Source organism: Pan paniscus, chromosome 22 (genome assembly GCF_029289425.2).
Source record: "Pan paniscus chromosome 22, NHGRI_mPanPan1-v2.0_pri, whole genome shotgun sequence".
Taxonomy (NCBI): Eukaryota; Metazoa; Chordata; class Mammalia; order Primates; family Hominidae; genus Pan; species Pan paniscus.
The window spans coordinates 33,953,825-33,979,330 of NC_073271.2; the positions used below are offsets into that span (position 1 = coordinate 33,953,825).

General features: G+C 41.6%; 1 protein-coding gene across 2 annotated transcripts in view; it reads right to left on the reverse strand.

The window, feature by feature from the left end:
- Positions 1-25,506, reverse strand: part of KCNJ6 (potassium inwardly rectifying channel subfamily J member 6) — a 312,281-nt gene that overhangs the window by 232,183 nt on the left and 54,592 nt on the right. For both annotated transcript variants that reach the window (XM_003823940.6, XM_034948186.3), the window contains exon 2: positions 3,368-3,419. In XM_003823940.6, the coding sequence (XP_003823988.1) occupies positions 3,368-3,392 (25 nt within the window). In that variant the 5' untranslated portion in view covers positions 3,393-3,419. The remainder of the gene's footprint in view (positions 1-3,367; positions 3,420-25,506) is intronic.

Below are 25,506 nucleotides of genomic sequence, written 5' to 3' on the forward strand. Positions count from 1 at the left end.
AATTTTTTTCACAGCAAAGTCCTCAGAAAAATAAAGGTGGTTTTAATCAAACATTTAAAATTTGCTAATGTTAATCAAACATTTAAAATCTATCTCTTGCTTGCCCTTAAAAAAATGATCGAAGTTGACTTTTTGGAGGTGGTTGATGAATGGCACGTAGCGGAAAGAAATGCACCTCTTCCCTGCTCTAGAAGAAGACATTCCTTTCCCATTATGGTATTTGCTTAGCCATTGATGTGGCTAGCCATTTGCTAGCATGTGGACACCTAGGGTGATGGGAGAAGAATCCCTATCCAGTTCTAGTTAAACATAGAGATGTTCTAGTAACCAGATGGTTTTTGCTTGGCAGTTTAACAAGCAAAGTGTTTATTGGCTTTGGAAACCCATTCATAGCATTGTGTTTTGGGTATTCATGGTTCTGTCTGTTTTTTTTTTTTTCTTCCAGAGTGTGGCCATGGTTTATGTTCCCATCAATTTTATTGTGTGGTAATTATATGTTAATTCTTTGCTCAGCCTACTGATAGAATATCCTTACCTAATTATGTATTTCATTGTAGATTTCTATGTAAAATAAGTGTGTGGTATATTTAATTAGTCATGAGTTTAATTTAAATGATATGTTTGGTATGTTGACCACATGATTAGCATTTGTAGCATCTATAGAAGTTGCCTCATATCTTATATATTTTATAATTTGCTGTATCTTTGTAAGGACCAATAAACTCGGACATTGGGTATGACTCTAAGGTCTGTTCTCAACTTTTAAATTTCCTTATGCATTGAGAAACATTTATGCAATCTTTTTCATAATGACAGAGCACACTAGAAGAATGGGTGTACCCAGTCATCGACCCAAGGATTCGGAATTCAACTTTGATAGAATTCTCTTATGACAGTTGATTCACAGACCAAAATCATTAGAAATATTGTCCAGCCAAACCTGAAACCTAAAACCAATAAATCGATAGTCAGGTGAAGAGCTCTTATTTAAATGTATCTGGAAACCAATATAGATGGAAAAATAAAAATAGCTTTATCAGAAATATTAATCAGTACGGTACCCATCCAATTCAGTCAGGTGAGTTAAAAATAATATTCACTGAACCAGAGTATCCATTTCTAACAGAAGCCTTGGGAAAACTGTTAGCATCATAACTTATGTGCAACACCATCTGATGTAATTCACCCAGACACCTGAGACTCCATTCATGGACAATGATGCTTAGGTTCTAAGCCACTGATCCTCCTGTCATTTAGAGAACGTGTTGGCGAATTTGGACTTAAAGATTAGAAAGAAATCTGCTCATGTGCTGTGGATTGTGAATTAGTTGATAAGGCCCACGGATCCACTGCATATTTGGACAATACAGGCTGGTCCATTTTGTGATGGCACTGGCCACATTCTTTCATTCCAGGTCTGAGAAGAGCACATTTCATCACTTTAGGATGCTTTCACTTACAGAGAACCAGTGATATGATTTGGCTCTGTGTCCCCACGCAAATCTCATATTGAACTGTAACCCCCAATGTTGGAGGTGGGGCCTGGTGAGAGATGATTTGATCACGGGGGCGGATTTCCCCTTCAGGGCTGCTCTAGTGATACTGAGTAAGTGCTCGAGAGATCCAGTTGTTTAAAAGTGTATGGAACCCCCTCCCCCCACTTCCTCCTGTTCTGGCCATGTGACATGCCTGCTCCTTTTTTGCCCTTCACCATGATTGTAAGTTTCCTGGGGCCTCCCCAGAAGCTGATTAGATGCCAGCACCATGCTTCCTGTACAGCCTGTGGAACTGTGGAGCTAATGAAACCTCTTTTCTTTATCAATTACCCAGTCTCGGGTAATTCTTTATAGCAGTGCAAGAATGGACTAATACAACCAGTTTGGGGTTTTTCAAACCAAGTTGTAAATTCTTTTAACATTTTCAGTTTGCAAGGCTATAGGTGGAAAAAAAGGACGGAGCAGAGAGCAGGGCAGGAGATGATACAGAAATAAGAGCAGGGGAGAGGGGTGTCAGTGCTGAAGGGATTTTTTTCTTTACCCAGTCCTTTCATCACAGTGAAATTAGCATGTGTTCAAGACTTCTGTAAAATTACACAGAGGTTTGGGGTCAGGAATGAAAGGAAATCAATGTAAATAACTTTTTAACGTTATATTTTCTTGGTATGGGTGGATATTTTGGAATAAAGATTCACTTACCATGCTACAGAGGAAGACCTGTATTTAATAGTCTCATGATTAGAGGAGGAGGAAGGTGCACAGTTAAATGTGGGCAACATTAATGGTTAATTTTTGCAGGCCAAATCTAATAAGGTGTTCACGGAGAAGTGTTCGTAAGCCTCCATTGTAACTTTCCATATGAAATCTATCATCGGGAGAAATTTCCATTTTTCAAAGGAAAAAAATATGCCTTGTATTTCATATTCATATGGTCTTTAATAATTAGACTTCATCATAGAAAACTGCATTTCTCATTTGAAGAAGGCTTTATTCTAATAAATTCCACTTTCCTTTTTTATTTTTATTTTTTATTTTGAGACCAGGTCTTGCTCTGTTGCCCAGACTAGAGTACACCTGGCTCACTTCAACCTCCACCTCCCAGGTTCAAGTGATTCTCCTGCCTCAGCTTCCAAATAGCCATAATAGGGATTGCAGGCATGCGCCACCATGCTCAGCTTATTTTTGCATTTTTAGTACAGACAGGGTTTCACCATATTAGCCAAGCCGATCTTGAACTCCTGACCTCAAGTGATCTGCCCGCCTCAGCCTCCCAAAGTGCTGGGATTACAGGCATGAGCCACTGTGCCCAGCCCCCTTTCCTCTTAAAAATGCTTTGTGTATCCTATTTAGCTTAAGAGCACTATAACGCTATGTTCAAAACCTAAATCATTACAAGCTATTTATACTGCAAGCACTCCATTTTTTAACAGTTCTGTCTGAAATTTCTGAACGACACCTGAAAGGTTTAACAATGATTTACCATTCTTTCCTCTCTTTAGATCATCCAGCCCGTGGAATAGATGGATGCCCAGAAAAAACTTCAGCTGACTTTGACTAAACCTCCTAAAAGTCAGGTTGAAATTATTGTGAGTCCCAATCCCCAATGCAGTGTTACAAATAACATCTATTTTTATTCTTCAGCTCCATACTGTGGGTAACAGCTTCAGCAAAGAATTTGACCTCAAGCAAGATGAACTCCAAATAACGCATAAAGTAACATCAACATGATGCGGTACGTGTGAAACAGATCTCGGTCCCGTAAGAGCGAAAGAGAAGGACAAATCAGATCATCACACGGGATGTCTTTTTTGTGCGATTTTGCATTTTCCCATTCAAAACAAAAGATAAATAATAAATTTGAAGCTACTCACTCATGGATTCTGTCAGCTTGGCCATTGTTGCAGTTTCTTCTTTGTGCTTTTCCTGGAGGTGAGAAGAAAAGACAATTATCTGTAAAACATGTCTTAGATATGAATTGATCTAATTGCCATTTACAGCTATATCTCTCTTCCTTCTTTTTCCTAGGTCAGAATTTGGTTTCCAATAATTAAATGAATAAAAAACCCACATGATAGTTATATTATCAGTCAGTCACTGAAAAGAGATTTTTAGGGCATTAAAAAGCTTCCCATTGCTCTTGGAAATGAGCATCTGTCACACTGATCTTGGATATATATAATTGGTGACGCACGACCAGTTTTCAAAACCTCTTTGACACTGGATTTTTGACATCCATATGCCAATTTTTTTTCCTCTCTGTTTTCCCCCATTGAAGCTTTCTTGGTATTTTTGGAGTTGATATTTTTGTAGTCATTTGGTTTCTTCTTTCCAAAAAACTAAATAGATTTTATACATATTTCTTTGTCTTAGATTTTTGGGTTCCTGGAGCCTTTAAAAAGTCATAAGTTTTGATGGGTTTATAACCTTATCTACTTTGGGCTAAAAACATTTTGTTTTAACCGAGATATAGGTTATAACCCACTGAGTTTGAAAGCCAGAATAATACATACAGAAATTGAATCTGTCCTAATTAAAAAATGACTTTGGAGCTATTAAGAATACTGGTCATCTCTACTGAAAAGTTCTCTTTAACTTCTCCACAGTTCTTTGGGTTTAATTTCTTTGTGTTCCTAACATATGTAGTAACTGCAACATTGCCCACTATTATTATACTTTTTTTTGTAGCCTTGTTTTTCTGTGAAACTAAAATATGTTCATTATTTAAAAACTTCAGAAAAAAAACTGAAAATTATAAATCTAATGTCACCCCCAGAGGAAATCATGGTTACATTTTGGTGACTGCTTTCTAGGCCTATTTCTTTACCTGTGCATATTTACAGATATGGGAATATGATCCTATCTTCATAGAGATAAATATGTCATATACACATTTTGTGTTGAAGCAACTTTTTCACTTAACATCATATCATGTATCTTTCTATGCCAATAAAGGTAGAATATGTCATCATTTTTTAATGACTGCATAGTATTCATCATGGATTATATCATCATTTCCTTTACCAGATCCCATTTAATTTACTTAGAATTTTTCACTACTTCATAAAACACTGGGATGAGCATCTTGGAACTTATATGGTTGTGCACTTGTCCTGTGCAAGGTATTTTCTGAGGATAAATCCTAAGGTGAGGTATGGCTTGGTCAAAAAGTCTAAATATTAAAAATTCTGACATATAGTGCTCAACTGTCCCCCACAAAGGTTGTACCTGACAGTGTATAAAAGTGTTCAGTTCCTTACATTCTTGCCAGCTTGCCAGTGGCACTAGCACTTTTGACTCCTAACCTTTGCTAAATCAACAGGCAGACAACATTATCTTGTTATTTTACACTGTTGTCTTTCTCTGACCTTTTGTTTATGGACAAATGTAGTGTTCTTTCCCATGTCATCATTATGAAGTTTACTCATGGTTTCACATTGTTGTGTTCCAGCCCCTCTGCCATCAACATTTTAGTGCTTGGAAGCCCGGGGTGGTATTTGCTTTTCCCCATGGCCCTGGTACAATGCTGAGTACAGTCTAGCAGTTTGGCTAACACTTGAACTGATGTGTCATGGCTTGGGTGTTGTAGTACGGATAGCAAGATCATTATTCATCCTCCTTATGACACTGTTCTCAAACTGGAAGGGTATGCTTTGATTGAATGGCAACAAACAACTTCGCACATGGCAAGTATTCTTGATTTCCACAGCCCTGTATTCATGACAACGAAATCAGCACACCACCTCTTACTTAAACTAATAATTGCCCTTGAGAACAGAAGGAGCTAAGGAGCTGTAATCTGTCAACCTGCTTGCTGTGGAATTTCACCCGTGATATTTAGCCTACCACTTGGGTTATGTCAACATGCAGAGAAACAGCATGGCGTGGGCCAGTAGAGAGGCTAGGTGGCACGTCACAGAGCTGAATAAGACAGGCAGAGAGGAGCCTCTTACACAATGCCGGTTCATGTGAGCGTGCACAGTGGCTGCTCACCAGCCGACCCCAGCGGGTTGTGACAATTCAGGCCTAAAAGCTGTTCCATGGCAGGGACTCAGTGAAGTTGGTCCCAGAGCTTGTTCTGTCTCTGCGTGTCCTGTCAGTGACTCTCAGCTTCCCCTCATAGCCCAGCTCTGCTGTGTCAGTCTGTCTAGCTGTACTAGCTCTCCTTGTGTCCTGGTCTGTGACTTGACTTCCCCATTTTCTGGGTCTGTGCTCCATCAGGCCTCACTCTGGATCACAAATCTCTTCAGCCTGACCCTCCTCTGATGGCAACAGCAGTGAGAACCCCCCAACGCCAAACCATAGGCGTCCAGATTCCAGGCATTACATTTTTAACAAGCCCTGTTTAGTGTGTCTGTTTTCTTGAGTATGTGTGTCACCACTTTATCTCTTGTGACCTAAGGACCCTGCCACATTCTGGACCCCATTCTTGCTGGTGGGTGGTCCTTGCAGCTATTTTTGTTCAGATGTGCTGGATATCTTAGTCCTAGAGATGTCAAATACTGCCTGGACCAGCAATTTCCTCTTCCCTGTAGTTAAATGGAATCCTCTGACATTAAGTGGGGAGAGGCTCCTAAAATCCTAAATATAGCTCTCCCAGACTGACTCATCTATATCATAACTTATGGTGGAAATCATGACATATGTTTTGGTGTAAGTGGTTTAGTTATTCTATTGGATGTCTCTAAACTCCTTATGTCCTTCCCTCATTATCAGAAAGTTGATGTTTGCAGTTACACGACATGTATATCCAATAAAGCATTTACATTTCATTCTTGGTCCCAAGCAAATTCTCCTTATTTTAAAGCCAAGAGTTTCCTTCACAGCAAATTTCCTGGTTGTTGGATTTACATTACTGGGAAGAGATTTAGAATTACAGCATATTAAAATTGGAAGTGATTCTTTCAGAGATTGTCAAGTCCAACGCCATAGTGATGCAGTTGATGAAACTGAAGCCCAGGGAAGAGTGTGATGTGCCAGGAAAGGATTTAGAGGGAGCCGATCTCTTTCCCTTATCCACAACCTCTGCTCTCCCAGAAATCTTAAGGTCCATCAAACCTAAGCCCATTTAGCCAAGATCCCTTACACAACAGTCCCAGTGCGGTGTTGAAGTTTCCTAGATTTGCCATTTCTATGTTCTTTCTTCGAGTATTCTCATTCACAACAATGTCCCTAATTTCCATGAATGGCTGGCAATGCCCAGATTTGCATAGACTGCCTGACCTCTCCATGGAATCCCCACTGTCCACCTCTTCTTCCTTCCTCACCCCCTGATATTTTGCATTTTTTTTTTTTTTTGAGATGGAGTCTCGCTCTGTTGCCAGGCTGGAGTACAGTGGCATGATCTCCGCTCACTACAACCTCCGCCTCCCGGGTTCAAGCAATTTTCCTGCCTTAGCCTCCCGAGCAGCTGGGATTACAGGTGCACACCAAAACGCCCAGCTAATTTTTGTGTTTTTTAGTAGAGACGGGGTTTCACCACGTTGGCCAGGCTGGTCTTGATCTCTTGACCTCGTGATCCGCCCACCTTGTCCTCCCAAAATGCTGGGATTACAGGCTGAGCCACCGTGCCCGGCCTATTTTGCATATTTTAAAGTTGGTCTTCCCTCGCTGCACTCTACTTAGGAGACTATTAACATTGCTTCCACCTGCTTGGACCCTCAGCTACAACCCTGAAGGTTTATCATGAAATAGCTCTGGGGGATATATCTAAAACACAAACCTGACATGGCCTCTCCCTGCTTGAAATCCATCAGTTCTTTAGCAAGTGAGAATGCAGTCCTTGCTTTGAGCCAGGGCCCCTGGACCGATGGTTCTTTCTTCTCCACTCATACCTTAGGTCCAGCTCCCTGCAATCCATGACCATTTTCTACCTCCTTGCCTTGGCAAGCACTATTCCCTCTGCCTAGACACTCCAAGTTCCACTTCATTCTTGTCCTCTCCAAATTCATCCCTAAAAACTCCGCTGGGTACGACCCAGTCTCTGCTGGCTCCCCTGCTCTTTCTGACCATTTTCCTGAGTTTTATCTTTAGGTTTGTTTGTGCACAAATGCATCCATGTGTCACATTGTATAATTTGTTATGGCATTGAGGGACTCTGGAAGCTCTGGAAAATTCCAAAGCCCCATCTCAATAGCCTCATCTGGAGGTCATGGCTGGGAGGTAGTGTGTGGTAGACCAGAAGCCCTGACCACTAAACCTCCCTAGGAACCTGGACAAGTCATTTTACTTTTGGAGCTACTGTTTCCTGGTATGCTCATTTCAGAAGTGGTCCGCTGCTTGCTGTTTTCTGCCCCGTCCCCCATCCCTTACTCCCGCGGAAGTCAGCAACATGAAGAGGATACCTGAACATGCTTTGATAGACTGTGATTATTGGTGGTATTTTAAGGTGAAAAAGACAGATATATTTGTTTCATGAACTTGTGTTAAAAATGTCTTTCCCTGGGGGAGCCAAGGGTTTTTATATCAGAGGTAATCATCTCATGTTCTTTTAAAATGAAAAGAAAATCAGAAAAGCAGGAATCATACTTGTTGGGAGAAAAGAACTTACTTTGGCCTGAAAATTTTTTGTTCTTGCTTATTGTGTCTATCCCACTTGGACGTTCTTAGAGAGAGTGGCAGGGAGAGAGAGAAAGAGAGCACATGTATAAGAGTTTGGAAGCCTGGGTCTAGAAAGGTTTTTGTCATGGTTTTACCACTTCTTATTCACTCATTAACTAATCTTGGAAGCTCTAATTTTCTCATCTGTGAAGTGGGGATAGGTGGAATTTGCACTGCCTGATTCACAGGACTGTTTGAGGAACAAATGAGACAATGTATATAAATACAGTCAAGTGTAATGTCCATGTGTGGGTTTGTAATCATTATTCCGTTTGGCTACTGTGTGGGGACCCAGAGTTAGAACCTGTTCTTGCTATTTGAGGACAAATATTGACCTCTAGCATTTGTGCCAAAAATAACAAAGCAAATTTCCCTGAAATTAGCGAGACCCATGGCTGCCAGCCCCTCAGGGAACTACTCATCAACAGTGTCAACAGCTGGTGACTATGCAACCCACACCTGTATTTCCACACCCCTGCTCCAGAATATAAGGTCTCCAGAACCTAGGCACACTGCTTGGAAGAGCTATGCTATTTTGCTCTAGGAGGTACTCCACTTAAAGTTGTATTGTTGTACATTTAATAAAAGGCATTCATAGACACATCAAACGTTTGGGGGAATCATGATGATATATTTGAGTAAAACATGTTCACAGATGCTGAAAAAAAAAACAACGTTAAGTGTCTTGTTTAAATCATAAACTCCTCGGGTAGAGCATTGACTTTCAGGGGCAATGGGCATTTAATTTTCTGTCTGAACTTTATTCCCTCTTCCACACCTGGGGAAGTAAATAAAGGCTCAGCAACTTGCTTGTGGGGGTGTGTGTGTAATTTATACTCCCACATCTGTTTCAGCTAAAGAGAGTACGGCTTTCTACTGAGTCCATGCCAGATACATACTTCTCTTTGAGTCTCTAAAATGACAGAGGTGTTTTTAATGAGGGCAATTATAACAGTCTGACTTTAGCTCAGAGCTAAGGCTGAGACACTGTGTGTGTGTGTGTGTGTGTGTGTGTGTGAGGGAGAGAGGAGGATGGGGAAGAGGAGATTGATTCATGAATGCAGAGTATCTAGAAAGGGTAGAAAGGGTTTTTTTCTGCTGCATGGGGCTCCCTCAGACAGAGGACAGGAGCTGGCAGAACCCAGTGAGGTCTGCATTTTCGGTGGTGCTGCCTTGCTTTCTGCTACCCAGAAGTAGGCTTTTAAGGATGAGGGGGAAACTCATCATGGTTGATATATTTCAAACCGGTTATATTTGCATCTCAGATATTTTTATCTCTCTAAAATGTGTGCTTGTATTCATCAGAAAACTGTGATTTTTTTTTCCAAAATACAACCATTTAAAGAAACATTTATGCAAAGTAGGAAACGATAAAGCCATTTTATGAACTTAGTATCCTCAACAGGGCCTCACCTCTGGTTAAACCAGGAGCCCTCAAATCTCCCGCCCTGTTCTTCAGGTTCTCAACAAATGCACCAGCCCCGGCCCCTCCTCACCTTCCCCCCTCCTCTTCCCTGACACGGTGCAATGGCAGGTCACCTGAGGACTGATTTAAATGGAAAATGCCACATCCTCAGATAGCCAAGCAAGTGAGTGTTCTCTTAGTACAGCATCATTTATGTTGCCTTGAGTTGCTGCCGAAAAATATAGGCCACAGCATTTAAGAATCACTAATTAGTTTTTTGCCTAACGAAAAACAAATGGAAATGAGTAGTCAGTATGCAAGTATGGTTTGGGGCAATATAAATATAAAATACATAAAAATATAATATGAAAATATATAAAAATAGTAACTCCTAATGTTTACTTCACATTTATTATAGCCTGTCACTGCATTAGCACATTAGACTATCTCCTTAATTCTCACAAGGACCCTGTGAAATGGTACTGTCTTCTCTACTTTGAGGATGGGGAAACTGAGGCACAGAGCGGTTCAGCAGATCATGCCAGATCACACGGCTGGTAAGGAGTAGAGTTGAGCATCAAACCCAAGAAGTCTTCTTTTTGCACCTGCATCCTGCACCACGGTGCCACCTGCATCCCTAAGAACTGGTGAGAAGTCCTAGAAATGAAGGCCATTCATGCTGAAGGCAGCAGTGAGAATCCAGGTCTAAGATCCTTCTTCAATCATCCGATGCTGAAAATTTATTGATGTGCACAAGATGGGCACTGGATAGAAGAGGACATCCAGGTAAAGCCAGCTTTACACCTGCCTTCAGAGAGCTTCCAGTTTGGTCCAGAAGGCAAGATGTGTAGAGAAATAGCTGCAATATGTGGTATCAAGGGTAAAACACCAGAAGGGTTCTACAGGACATTGATAGAAAGAGGAACAGAGGGAGCAAAGAGAAAGGGAGAGACAGAGAGAGAGAGGGAGAGAGAGAGGAGAGAAGGGAGGGGGAGAAGGAGGGGGAGAAACAGAATAGAGACAGAGAATGAGACTGGAGAAAATGTAGTTCTAACTCACAGAACCAGGGTGTGCCTCACGGAGGAAGCAGCTTCAAGGTGTGAAGGAGGGGAAGAAGAGTGATGGGAGAGGGGAGGGCAAGGAAGAATATTCCAGATGGAGAAACGGCATGAGGAAAGGTGGGGAAGCTTGGTGCGTGAGGAGCAGCAGGTCACAGGGGGACCAAGGCTTGGTGTGAGAAGAAGAGCAGGAGGCTGGCATGGACAATGAGGACATAAGCCCTGGAGGTCCCTGGAGGCCAGACAGCTGCTCAGGAGGGAGGCCAGGGCTGGAGTTGTGGCAAACCAGTGGGAGGAGGAAGGTGCCTGTGTGAAGACCGTGGCAACCCACGCTGGTGAGCCAAGGAAGATGGTGGGAGATGTGGAGGCAAAACCCAATGAGTGTGCTCTCCTGTGAGCCCGGGGACTAGCAGATTTGAAGAGTAAAGAACTTGCCTATCAGGATGGGGTACCATTTTTTTAGAGTAAAGTTAGTTTTCACCACTGATATACTCAGTTAAAGTTTCTAAAATAATCTGAAATTTTCACAATTTGGGGTAAAAACATCTGTGGGGTGTGCTTGAAGGAGGTGACATTTTTGCTAGGCAGGCCATGTAGGATGCTTTAGGTGAGAAAGCCCTCTTTGCAATAAGGCTCAGAGCCTTAGCCTCACCAGATAGCCTTTCTAAGGTCCCTATGTACAGGTCACCCTGACTGGTTCCTTATACTGCCATCATTGTGGTCTTGTTGACCAGACCAGGGAGTGTCCTAATACACTGAGGTATGAGGATATCTCACAAAGATAAATCAGATTCAAAGTTAAGTTTGTACTAACGTTGCCTCAATTCCTTTGGGCTTCAGCGTGAGTTCGTAGATGGCAGGAGAGTGTTTGGAGCATTGCTCTGGGTACTTTCTTGAAAGCATGTTGAGCACGTGACCTTCTAAGAGTGATGGGTAGCAGAGATAAGAGTTAGAAAACAGTTGGACCACATGGCTGCCAGAGTTTCTCCAAACCCAACTCTGTGTGTGTCCTCCCTGGCTTGAAATACTGTGGGACAAGCTCTCGACTTTCAGCGTCAATATCCAGACAATGTTTCACAAATTTCCCCAGGGGAGTTGGTTTCTTGGAATATTGGTGAGTGACTCATTTCTCCTTTCCTAGAGCTCCTGGAAATATTGTAAAATATAGGACAAGCATTATCACCACAGACCTATCAGGAAATTTTCTTTAAAGAAAATACTATGCAAGACTGCAGGGAGGCACTGAGGATGTCCAGGTAACTGGAGCATACAGAGCCCATGCCCGTGGTGGACAAGCATCTGCAGTCTTTTCCCTGTCAGGTACCTCTGCTTCCAAGATGCACCTATTCTAGGTTTGGTCCCTAGCTTCCCAGGACTCAACCACAGTGCTGAATCTTGGAAACAGGCAGGAATTTCCTGTTGGTCTCATGACTCTCAATCTATGGCCTCTTTTCTGGTTCAGCGTCTCTCTGGGGGCTCTTATCTTGCCTCCAGGGTGATCTTCCAGACATCCTAAGCCTTGCGGTGGCCAATGCCTCTCCCACCTGGCTTCATCCAACCCACAGGCATTGCCAAACCATCTCTATTTCCAAGAGGAAAGGGAACAGATGCCATATTAGTTCCTTTCTTTCCCCTTTACTTTTCCAGGTTGCCCACAATCCAAGTTCTAAGCAAACTGAGTCTTCCAACATCCACTCTGCACTCCCAGCTCCCTGCATTCCATGGTTTGCCTGGACTCTTCCCTTCCAGCCATAGTCTCCACCTACCTCTCCAGGCCCATTGCTCATCACTTCTACACTATGCTCCTGCCCGACAAGCCCCTTTGGTCTCTGAACACATTGCATTGCTTCATCCCTCAATTCAGGTTTGACTTCCGTTTGACATTCTCCCTGGCTAACCCATTCTGAGTGCGCATCCCCTCTGCCCCTTAGCAACTGTACATACTGTGGATGTAGGACTTGTCATTCTTGGAGCCATGACTTACAAAGTAACAGAGCAAGTCAGAGGAAATAGTCTTGACAACTCCAGGAGCAACTGAAACACTATAAAGGATGAATTCCTCTGTTTCCAAAAAGGGTAAAACGAAATACCAAATCACAACCAAAGAATGCATAGAATGAATGGAATGTCCCTGAACAGCTGTGAGTTTCCTGACATGAGATGCTGACCAGTCATTTGTTCAGAATTTTCCAGAAGAATTTCTGCCCCAGAAAGTAGTGCAATACAATGACCTGTAAGAGCTCTTCTAAAATGGTTTCAGGGATGTAGTGATAGTTCAAGGGAAAGAAATCCCTGATTCCTTTTGTTTTTCTTTGTATGATGTTCTTTCTTTTATTTGATCAGAGGTGGGTTGTGGGGTGCCAGGGGTCAGGTGGGACTGATGATAGGGGCAGGATGGCAGGCCCCAAGGTAAGGCTGGTTAGTTACTCTGACATATAAGGGATACTTAGAACAGGGGTCCCCAACCCCCAGGCCGTGGACCAATACTGGTCCGTAGCCTGTTAGGAACTGGGCCACACAGCATGAGGTGAGCAGTAGGTGAGCATTTCCACCTGAGCTGCACCTCCTGTCAGATCAGCAGTGACATTAGATTCTCACAGGAGTGCGAACCCTATTTGAACTGCACCTGTGAGGGATCTAGGTGGTGCACGCCTCATGAGAATCTATTGCCTGATGATGTGAGGTGGAACAGTTTCACTCTGAAACCATCCCCACCCCCTCCTCCTGCCCCTGGTCTGTGGAGAAATTGTCTTCCATGAAACTGGTCCCTCATGCCAAAAAGGTTGGAGGCTGCTGATTTAGAAAATAATCACCCGGCCCAGCAGCTTGACCCTGTTTTAAGGAGTCACTCAAGCCCAGTGGTGAGTTTGGTATGGTCACTAGAATGGCTTACGTTTGTCTAATGATGCAATGTTGTATTACGGAGCCCCATGCAAAGGTGCTGTGGGGGACTCTGGTTACCATGGTGCTCAATTCTCTCCTGCCTTTTAACTTATGTCTATAACTTCAATTTAGAGGAATGAATCCTAGGGAAGCTTAGGGTTATGCATGCTGCTGTGAGACTATTTGTCATGCTTCACCTTGAGAACTGGCTGGGTTGCAGTGAAGAGTAATGGATTCATTCATTCATTCATTCATTCATGGCTCAGCCTGTGTGCATCTGTGAAAACACACAGCCTTTGGGAGGGCCATGATCAAGTTTTGTGACAGGAGATTTAAGCCTAAACTGCCTAATACTGTATAACCCATGTGCAGCCCCCTAATCAGACAGGGAGCCCAGTGGGGCATGATAACAGCTCCTTCCCAAGCCAGGCCACTCTGGTCACTATCAGTATCCAGGGAAGTGGTGTGGTTGCCTGTTCTCAAAACAGGATACTATCCCTGCTGAACTCTGCCACAGCATTGTCAACAGGACAGCAGAGAGTCCCAGTTATTGGAATAACCCCTGGAAGCCAGCTTGTTCCCTACGCATGCAAAAAAGTGTAGGGTGCAGAAAGATGTGCTTCTTCAACCTCTCATCTGTGTCAATAATTATAAAAGAAACTAAGTCAGGGGAATATTTTTAAAATGTTCCTTTGAGAAATTCAATTTTATAACCAAATGTGACATTTACTGGGGCTGGAGACTGAGGAAAATTTACAGATGGAAACTGTATTATTTTCTTGTGCTTCTTGTCGTGTGTTTTCAGCTTGAACTTCTGTTTGGATAGAGGAGGGACGGGACAGAAGGTGACCCCTTTGTTAGGTATCTAATAATTGATTCTCAGCAACAGAGATCTCTGAGAAGGAAAATGAGGAACACCGTCCTAATCTCTGTTGTTCTTTTATCTTTTCTTTTTTTTTTCTCTATTTACAGTTAATTTCTTCATTTCAGCTTTGGCAAAGATGATGCAGATTGATTTTTTTTTTCCTATTCCTCTCACTAAGCACAACAAAAAAATCCTGGACAATATATATGACAAAGTTAAGTTGACTCTGAAAGGTGAATAGAGGAAGCCATACCAGCTAGGGACCTTGGTATCTGAGGAATAACATGGGAGTGAGTTCTCTGAGTTCTTTTTTTTTTTCTATATTGTTTATCCCTGACTGGATACTGGAGATGTTAGCAAATTGGAAATGTCAATAGATGCAGACAAAAATGCCCCAAGCTTGAATTCTTTAGCCAAAGACCTAGGAGAGAGGTAGTCTAAGAAGACAGAAAACCTTTGAACAATAACCTCTGTAGCCAAACATTATAGAAAAAACAGCAATTCCACCTGGAAAGCAAAGGCTGGGTGGGGAGCTTCGGCTTCCACTCTTATCAGGTGTAATGCTGCACCCAAACCTGTTGCCAGGATGGTGTCAGGGAAGACAGAGTGGAGATTCTGAATTTTCCTTCTTGCTAAAGGACAATGAGACTCCCTAGAGACCACATGGGGAGCCTGGTCCTCCACACGGTTCTGGTAATAATGAGGTATGTCTCCCCAGAGCCACAGGGGAGGTATTAGAGGAGGGCCAGTATAGAGTCAGGATATTCACTGCCATCCAGCTGTAACAAGGTCACTCTTGCAAAGTGTTGGTGGAGACCACCACGTGAGAAGTAGTAATGAGGTGCCCCCTCCTATCCCAGCCAGGATGGTGTTGCTGGAGACCCAGTAGGGATCCTGAGCCTTCATTACCATCCAGCAGTAAAAAGGATGACACCTTACTAGTGAGCAATGAGGTGGTTCCCTCCTTAACTCACCAGAGTGATGTCAGAGGAGTCCTGCTATAATACAAGATTTCAATAAGATGCAGAATCTTATAATAACACCAAAAATGCTTAGGTTTCAGTAAAAAATTACCTGTCATACCAACAGAAAGAGCTAAAACTGAATGACTAAAGACAAATATCAACACTGATATGACCCAGATTTTATAATTATATAAGGAACCTAATGCAGCCTGAAACAAATGAAGAAAAGTCCTAACAAACAAATAGTAAGCCTCAGCAAAAAATCAGCACTTATGGAGAAGAACTGGAAAAAAATTCAGAACTAAAAATTTTAATAACTGAAATAAAAAACTCAATTGATGGGCTGAACAGCAGGGTGGGTAAGACAGAGCAAAGAAACAGTGAACTTGTTGATAGAACAATAGAAATTATATAATCTGGACACTAGAGAGAAAATAGACTTAAAAAAATGAACAGAGCCTTGGGAACATGTGGGGCTGTAACAAAAGATCAAACATTTATGACACAGAATATCAGGAGGAGAAGAAAAAGAAGATGAGGCTGAAGAAAGTATTCAAGGGAATAATGGCTGCAATTTTTTCAAATTAAAAAAAAACAACAAAACTACAGATCCAAGAAGCCAAATGAAACCCATGCAAGAAAAACCCAAGGTAATTCACTCAGAGACACATGATAAACTTCTGAAAACTAAAGAAAAAGAAAAAAATCATGAAAGCAGCCAGGGAGAAGTAGTGCATTATCAATAGGGAAAGGTAATTCAAGTGACAGAGGTTTTCTACTTAGAAACTGTGGAGGTCAGAACAAAATAGCATAACATTTTTCAACCACTGGAAAAAAAAAACATTTTTCAGCTCAGAATTTTATAGCAGCAAAAATATCTTTCACCAATTAAATGAAAATCAAGGCACTCAGGCATTTTCAGATGAAAGAAAACAAAGAGAATTTGTCACCAGCAGACCTACCCTGAAAGAAAGGAAGTTCTCTCAACAAAAAGGAAATAAAGAAGAAGCAATCTTGACACATCTTAGAGGTAGAAAGAACATGGAAAGAGAAAATATATAGGCAAACACAGTAGACTTTTCTTGAGTTTTCTAAATTATGCTTGATGGCTGAAGCACACATTATAGCATGGTCTAATGTGATTCTTAATATATGTAGAGGAAATATTTAAGACAACTATATTTTAAATAGGGGAAGGGAAATGAATGTAAAGGGAGCTAAGATTTCTATGTTTCCCTTGAATTGGTCAATATTAACAGCAGTAGTTAAGAGATACATATATATACGTATATATATATATAAATTACATTGTGTATATATACATAAACACAGAATGTAATTCCTAGAACAGCCACTGAAAAAGCTAAACAAAGAGATATATTCAAAAACACTACAGATAAATCAAAGTTGAATTTTAGAAAATGTTGAAATAACCCACAGAATTTCAGAAAAAAACCCCAGAGAATCACAAAACAAAAAACAAATAGAAAACAAAAAATTAAATGGCCAACCTAAGCCTTAACATGCTAATAATTATATTAAACATAAATGGTCCAAATACACCAATTAAAAAACAGAGATTAGCAGAGTATATAAAAAGCAACTCCAACTATATATCATTAAAAAAACCTCACTTCAAATATAATGGTATGAGTAGATTGAAAGTAAAAATATGGATAAAGATGTACCACACAAGCATTAATTTAAAAAAAGTATGGCAATATTATTACACAAAGTAGACTGCAGAGCAAAGAAAATATGAGAGATGGAGAGAAAAATTACATAATAATAAAGATTAGATAATGGAGAATATTACGTTAAGTGAAGAAAGCCAGGCACAGAAAGAAAAATATATGTCCTCACTCATACTTGAGAGCTAAAAAATTGATCTAATGGAGTAATGAGTAGAACGGTAACCAGAAGCCTGGAAGGATCAGGAGGCAGATGAGCAAAGGTTGGTTAGTGTATACAAAAATACATTTAGATAGAAAGAATAAGCTCCATTGTTTGATAGCACAGTAGAATGACTATAGTTAATGATGCTGTATTGTGTATTTCAAAATAGCTAGAAGAAAACTTGAAATGTTCCCAACACAAATGAATAATATATGTTTGAGGTGATGGATATCCCAAACCATCATTGGGATTCCACATTGTATGTATGTATCATTCCACATTGTATGTATGTATCAAAATATCACATGTGATATTCATAAATATGAACAACCATTAAGTACCAATACAATAAAGGTTTAATCAACCAAGAATACATAGCAATCCTAAATGTGTATGCAACAAACAACAGAGGTGCAAAATATGTGGAGCAAAAACTGATAGAACTGAAAGAGGAAATAAATCCATGAATATAGTTGAAGATGCCAACACCCTTCTCTTAACAATTGTTAGGACAACTACAGAGAAAATCGGTAAGGATACAGAGAAAATCAACATCACCAACCAACAGGATCAAATCAATGTTTATAGAATTTGCCACACAACAACAGCAGAATACACGTTCTTTCCAAATGCCCACAGCATATATACCAAGACAGACCTCAACAAAAGAATTGAAATCATACCGAGTATGCTCTCTGATCACAATGGAATTGAACTTTTAAAAAATAATTTTTTTTTGGTTTCTTTTCTTCTTTTTCTCTTTTTTACTTGTGCCACCCCCATGCTTGCTTCCTACCAGTCTAGCATGTCATTACTCTGAATGCTGCAGTGAGGGTGCAGTTCTTCGGAAGTTTTTGGAGTGCGATGTGGCTTTCATGGCTCAGAGTTTTAAAGAAAAGGGAGGAATGGACTCTCCATTCTCTTTAGCTTCTTTATTGGAACACTCTCTCTGATCTTGGAGAATTAGCATAACCCTCACATCGCTCTATTGTGACTGTTCTTGGAACCTTTCTATAGAATACTAGAGGAAAGAGGAAGATAGATTCTGAGTCTGTGTCATGGAAGATGGATTTGCATCTTTTGTGCAGTTTAAACAGTTTTGTGACAAAAAGAATTAAGCAGAGCAGAAAAAATAGCTTTCCTTATGAAACCAAAAATCCAACAGTAAACTTCCAATTCAGAAGGCAGAAGTCAAGAATGACTGCATCTGCTGGGAGCCCCTCTCTGCCCCGGGGACCAGTCATTGCAGAATCACGTCCTTTGTTTATATCATCCTTTTAGCACTGCCGAGCCAAGAAACTCAGTTCTGCTCAACCATGATGAATATTTTTTCAAAACCACATATTCACAATCATGAGATTCTCATTGACAATTCTGTGGTTCCTAATTTTTAAAAATATCTATCTGTGAGGAAGAAAAAATGACTCCCTCCACTTTTAGCTATAAGGTGGGCTATTGGCCAAGCACGGCCAGGGGCCTCTGTCCCTGACAGGCAGCAGCTGTTCAGGCTCCCTGTCCCAGAGCACAGCAGAAGGCAGGGGAGAGGGGGTGGAAGCAGGATTCAGGGCGCTCAAGGCAAGAATTCTTTCCCAAGGCTTTATCCTCCCTGGGACTGGGTGCTAGGGCAGATGGTGCTTGCATTTTCCATCACTCAGAAAGCCATGGCCAGAGACAGGAGGGTGGGGAATGGGAGGGAAGAGGTCCAAACATCATTTCTGGAAGCTCTTCAGATTCCCTGCATTTTAAAATCTTGTAATTCTTCTCTCTGAATACCACAGAGCCAATGCCATACAATGTTGTGGCATTTGCTGGGCCACATTCCCTAGTGAGATGGGAGAAGAGTTACTGTGCCTAAGGCAGCAACCAGCTTAAACATTTTCATCTCCTTCTTGTGGCTTAGCTCTTCCACCAGGAAATCCTGCTATCATCTTCCTCGTCCTCTCCCTACTCCTTGCTGTTCATTTCTCAACTCTGTGATTTTGTGCTTCCGGCCTTAGTCAGAGCCAGCCTCTCTGTTCCTGGTTCTCTATGAGAACGTGCCTAGGTTCCTGCCTTGATGAGCAAGTCAAGACTGTGGACTAGGTGAACTTCAAGTCAGTGTGGAAAATGCCCTTGCTCTCAGGAGATATACACTCAAATACTTAGGGCAACATATCCTGATGACTATAACTCTTAAATGGAGAGAGAGAGAGAGAACACAAATAAAGGAGGCAAATGTGACAAATGTTTACAACCGGGGGGATCCAGGTAATGGGTATATCATGTGTATTATATTATTCTTGTGGCTTTTCTACAGATTTGTCATTTTTCAAAATTAAAAAAAGATAAAAAATCAGTATGGTGAGTGTAAACTGCTTCTCCTAAGCCCCAGGTCAGAACAATGGCCTCTGACCTGGGGAAGTTGTATGGTTTGGGTATTGACCTGGCTGGATGTACCAGTTACTTGGTTTCATTCCAGTGTGTGATGCTCTTGCATGGTTCACCAGGCCATGCTCTGGTAGGAGTAGTGAGTGGTATCCCTAATATTTTAAATGCATTGCTTGTGGCTCTTCTGAGCCTTGAGGTGCCAATACTCCAATGAAGACCCACTGAATCAAAATCTCTGTGGATAAAAGTAAAGAATATGCATTTCTTTAAACCATTCCTATGGATATATCTAATTTTAAGATGGTAAGACAGAGACTTTTGTCTCCTTTGGAAAACAGTAAAGATACCAAGAAACCATAGGAAATCTTCACTTTTGATGAAACTAGGAAATGCCTACAACCTCAGAACATGTATGTAAAGGGAGGGCTATTGTTACATGCAGCAGAAATTGGGGCAGGATAAAGGTGGTGAGTGAGAAACGATGCCTAGCCCCAGAAATCTATGGCAGAGCTGGCTGCCCACAGCCTTCTCCATCCTGGGGGCATAGTCAAAGCATTACCAATGTTTAGAGCAACAAGATGAAGATGTGGTACTGGCTATGAGAGCCTTCCTGGACAGTGTGTGATACCACAAAGGGACTGGAGGAAGCAGAGGGACAGAAGAAAATGCTCAGATCTGCCATTTTGCAAAGGGAATCTTTTTGTGTGGCTGAGTGGAAAAGAAACTGTGGACAGTGAGCAGCTCTGTGGCTGCCAACCTCTGTTAGCTGTGTGATGTAAGGACTAAACCTCTGACAAAGCCCGGAATTAGACAGAACTTTACTCTAGCCCAAGAGACTTCTTGCTCTGTGCTATGCTTCCTGGGCCCTTCTCAACACTTCCTTTCACAAATTACTGACCCAGAAAGAAATCCCCTGTTTCATGAGGAGCCAGCAGTGGATCTATCCAAAATATTACAGGAAAAAAAGACAAGCTGGAAGCTGAACAATGACCTAGAAAAGTAAGGTGACTAGTAAATGGTAAAGCAAATATAGAAATAGTACACTGAATATAGTAAGTGAATATTGAAATAGAGGCCATATTTATTTAGAAAAAAGAGAAAGACACTGATGAAAATATAATCAGGGACACAGAGTGCAATTTGAGAAGATAGAGCAAAATAAAAAGAAAATAAATATCAAACTGAAAATGACAGACATGGAAGACAGAAAAAGATGATTCAACATATATAGAGTTTGTATCCTAGGAGAAGAAAACAGAATTAGCAGAAAAATATTTAGATACATCATTAAGAAAATTCAGATTGGCCGGGTGCGGTGGCTCATGCCTGTAATCTCAGCACTTTGGGAGGCCGAGGCGGGTGGATCACGAAGTCAGGAGATCGAGACCATCCTGGATAACACGGTGAAACCCCGTCTCTACTAAAAATACAAAAAAAATTAGCCAGGCGTGGTGGTGGGCGCCTGTAGTCCCAGCTACTCGGGAGGCTGAGGCAGGAGAATGGCATGAACCCAGGAGGCGGAGCTTGCAGTGAGCCCAGATTGGGCCACTGCACTCCAGCCTGGGCGACAGAGCAAGACTCCGTCTCAAAAAAAAAAAAAAAAAAGAAAAAGAAAGAAAGTTCAGATTAAGCTCAATTCTTAATATTGATAGAGCATGCTAGGTCCTGGAGGGGAAAAGGGGATTCATGGACACTGATATATATCCTGATATAGTTACTGCACTTCAGAGAAAAAAGAAATAATTTTACAGGCATCGAAGCATAAAGGGCACATAGAAAAGGGGAAAAACAGACTATCTTTAGCCTTCTCTCTAGAAACATTCAACAAGACAATGGGATAAGATCTAAAGTCTTTGGGAAAATAAAGTGAGATACTACAGTTTTATACTCAGCCACACTGGTGTTTAAGCAAAGAAATGCCTGAGAGATATCTTAAAGATGCAAGCACTCAGGAATGAAATTCTCCATGGGTTTTTTTTGAAGATATCATAAAGGATATCTTCATAGATATCATAAAGGGAGCTACAGAAATATAACTTAAGGGAATAAAGGTCAGCACTAGATGAACTAGGAATAACAGCGTAACCAATTAAAACCAGGCAGGGAAGGGGAAGGAGGAAAGAAACTAGATGAAAATAGAAAATCAAAGAATCTCAATTTAAACATACTTTATGGTAGGGAGACAAAAGTTTCTGTCTAAAGAACAAAGATGTAAGTACAGTATATATGATAGAAGAACAAAATGAAACTCTCATTCTACCGAATTTACAAAATTGCAAATTGCAACAAAGCAAAGCAAACATAGAACACAAAATAAAATATGATAAAGAACAATAAACATATTTTTAAGATCTAGAGGCTTCATGCAAAACAACTTCAATAAATAAAAGACCAAAATATAGCAATAGGTAATTACTATGGAAAAATTCCCAAGATACATTGTTAAGTAAAAAAGCTATTTATAAAAAAGAATATATGGTAGTGTTCCACTTATGTTTAAGAAAGCATACATATATATTTTTAAAAATTTTATAAGATGTATAACTAAGGACACAAAAACACACATATGTGTAAGCATATGAATAGGATATCTCTGGAAGGATACACAAGAAACTCATAACAGTGGTTGTCTCTGGGATAGGAAACTGAACTGGAGTCTAGGAAGGGTTTTTCATTGTCCACAATTTGATACTCTTTATTTTAACTATGGGCTTATATTACTTTTTCTATATATATATAATACTTAAAAAGCTCTACAGATGATTCTAGCCAGCACTGGGTGTTGAGCAGCCCCGGTTTTTCATTCCAGGGCTTCTGACAAGCTAATGGCAGTTGTATTGTATCTCAGTGGTAGGGATAAAGTGATGATTGCTATCTCTGTTTCATGTGGGTTTTGGCAGACCAGCAACGAATTTTATTGATTTACTTGTGTCTGAAATTTCCTGATTTCAGAAGAAGGTTACAGTCAACTAAAAAAACATAAAAATAAAAACAAAAGCCCAATTATGAAGCTATAAAGTACTGGGGCTTTGGGTCTTCTAAGCTACCACTGATAATTCTGTCTTCATGCTAGAATGCCTGCATTTCAACTCCTCTGAATTAATAGAATGGCTTCTTAGCATATCTCCTGGATTCTGGCCTCTTTGCCTTTCAGTTCTCCCTCTTTCCCACCTTTACCCTGCTGGTCCCTTGCATCATGACTCCTTGTGGGCACTCCACGAGACACCCCGTGCCCTGGATGCCCAGAGTAACATGGCCCCAAGACACATCCTGCAGGTGGACAGGTCACCTGGTGCAATGGCTATTTCCATCTTTGCTCCTGTTCTTCCCCAGGCAGGAGTAATCCCAAACCCACCTGCTGCTCGGTCCTACACTGATTCCTTTTTCTCCTGAATCCTATTTTACACCCAGGTAATAGCTCATAATTTAGCCCTTAATTGTTCTCCAGTTACCTCATTGGTGATAATTTTTCTCCAACTTGAGTTTGAGCTCCTTCATGGGAAAGACCATGGGACTCTGTGTTCTAAGCTGATCCCACATCTTATGGCCTCCCACCATCCTCACAGCTACTAGCTTAGCTCAGGCCACCCTCCTTTCTCGCCTGATCTACGCCAGGCAGGTCTCCCTGCTTTTCCTCTTGGGCCTCCTGTGGTCTGTTCCCTATATGGCAGCCAGAGCCATCACTGGCTTCGAAGTAGAAATAAGCTGACTTATTTCCCTGGCTTAAAACCCTTTCCAGCACACTTGTGATAAGATCTAAGCTTCAGGTGGCATGGAGTTCCTGCAGGATCTGTCCCTAGGCTCCCTCCACCCTCATTTCCCAGCCTTCTCCCCATCACTCACACCGCAGTCTTTGACTTTCTTGCCCAGTCCTTCCCCGGGGCCATTGTACTTGCCAGAAAAGCTCTCCCACTACCCCCCTGGAGTGGCTCTCTATGTCATATCATCCAGGTCATGGTTACAATGTCACCTCTTCCAAGGCCTTCCCTGACACCATATCTAGCATAGTTCCCATCTTCACTCCCTCATCACTTCCCAATGTTTTCCCTGCTTAATTTATTGTAGCTTTCATCTTCATTGTGTATGTGGGTAGACAGTATAATCTGGGGTTAGACTCTCAGAGTTTAAATCTCAGCTCCACTACTTGAGCTGCATGACATTGGGAAAGTCCTTAACCTCCTTGTGCCTCATTTTCCTCATCTGTACAATAGGGATAATGTTATACATAGTTTATGAAACTACAGTGAGAATAAAAGGAGAGATTAATGATATGAAAACCACTTAGAAGGCTGACAGGCAGGAGGTAAGGACTACATCAATCTTTGTTTCTTCATTTACTCATTATTGCCCGACTCCCTACCCTAGACTGTCAACTCTGGTGTATCAGTCAACTCAGCCTACTGTAACAAAGTACCACAAACTGGGGGGCTTAAACAACAGGCATTTATTTTCTCAAAGTTCTGGAGGCTGGAAGTCCAAGACCAAGGTTTCAGTGGGGCTGGTTCCTTGGAGGCCTCTGTCCTTGGCTTGGGGATGGCGTCTTCTCCGTGTCCTTATAGGGTTGTCCCTCCGTGTGTGCCTGTGTCCTCATCTTCTCTTCTTATAAGACCACCAGTCAGCTTGGATTAAAGCCCACCCTAGTGACCTCATTTTACCTCTATCACTTCTTTAAAGGCTCTATCTCCAAATACAGTCCCATTCTGAGGTACTGGGGGTTAGGATTTCAACATACAAATTTTGAGGGCATGCAATTTAGCCCCTAACATCTGGAGAAGTAGGGTTGCGACATGGTTAGCCCTGTATCTCAGCAGGCAGACATGCATTTTCCAGCACACTTCAGTGTCTCAGTAATGACCCCTTGGAAGCCTGAGAGCATTTCCCACAGAGCTGGTCCCTCTGCCCCACAGCCATAAAACATGGAGTGACTACTGGGTGCCAAGCTGAGAAGGTACTTGAGGAACGTCCTTGAGAAGCACCAAACTGGGGAACACTCCGGGCCTTGGATTGTGTTCACTAAAATTTAAACGACTCCTTCATAGCCCAGTGGCAAGTAGGGACCATCAGCCTCACTGAGGTGTTGATGCTGGGCCCCTGGGCAAGCTGGTGACTGGAAAGGAGAGGAGGGTGTGGGTACCCTGAGCTTCCAGTAGTGGGGCTGTAGGTCAGCACTCAGTCAAGTGGGTGGCTCAAGCCCCGCTGCAGAACACACCTCCACTCTAATCAAACAAGCCCATGTCTATCTCGTTCCTTGGCCTGCTCCTCAAGCCCCAAGTAAGGCTTAGAAGACAGCCCTTCTTCGAACCAGTTTCCAATCTTACATAAGGTGTCAGAATCACCAGTGGTTGGAATTCTTCCATGAGAGCTGTGGAAAAGGGCTGTATTTTGCTTACAATCAGGTGAACCTCACTCTATACAACAGTTGAATCCCCCAAACATTGTGTGTGAATTTTAAGTCCAAGTCTACCTTAAATAGGCAGGGCTGGAGGGGGTCACTATTTATAGTAAATATCCAGTGTGCTTTTTTTGGCAAGCAGAGAAGTCTTCTATTTTAACTTTTCTGTTTTGTAAATGTCACCTTTATACACACCGGCATGCATGCATGTATACACATTGTGGCATTCAAGTCTGTGAGGACCAAGTATCTAGCTGTGCTTTAATTCTAAAAGGGGAAGGCTTTGTTAAGTAGCTCAAACTGCAGGGGAAATTATGATCTGAGTTTAAGCTAATATATCACGAAAAAGCCTAGACACAGCATCTGTCAACTTGGGTGATCTTGCTTCTATCTGGGCAGCCACCTGGTAAATTTGTATTTTGCAACAGCAGCTGCAGAGACTGTGTTTACCCTGTGTAGATAGTCAGAGAAATATGAAGAAACTGGGGGTTCTTCCTCTTCTATTTGTGCTAGCGGTAGGCTGACTTAGTTGAACACATTCTGGCAGTTTTGTAAAAGAGTACAATGCCTTAGAATTTTGAG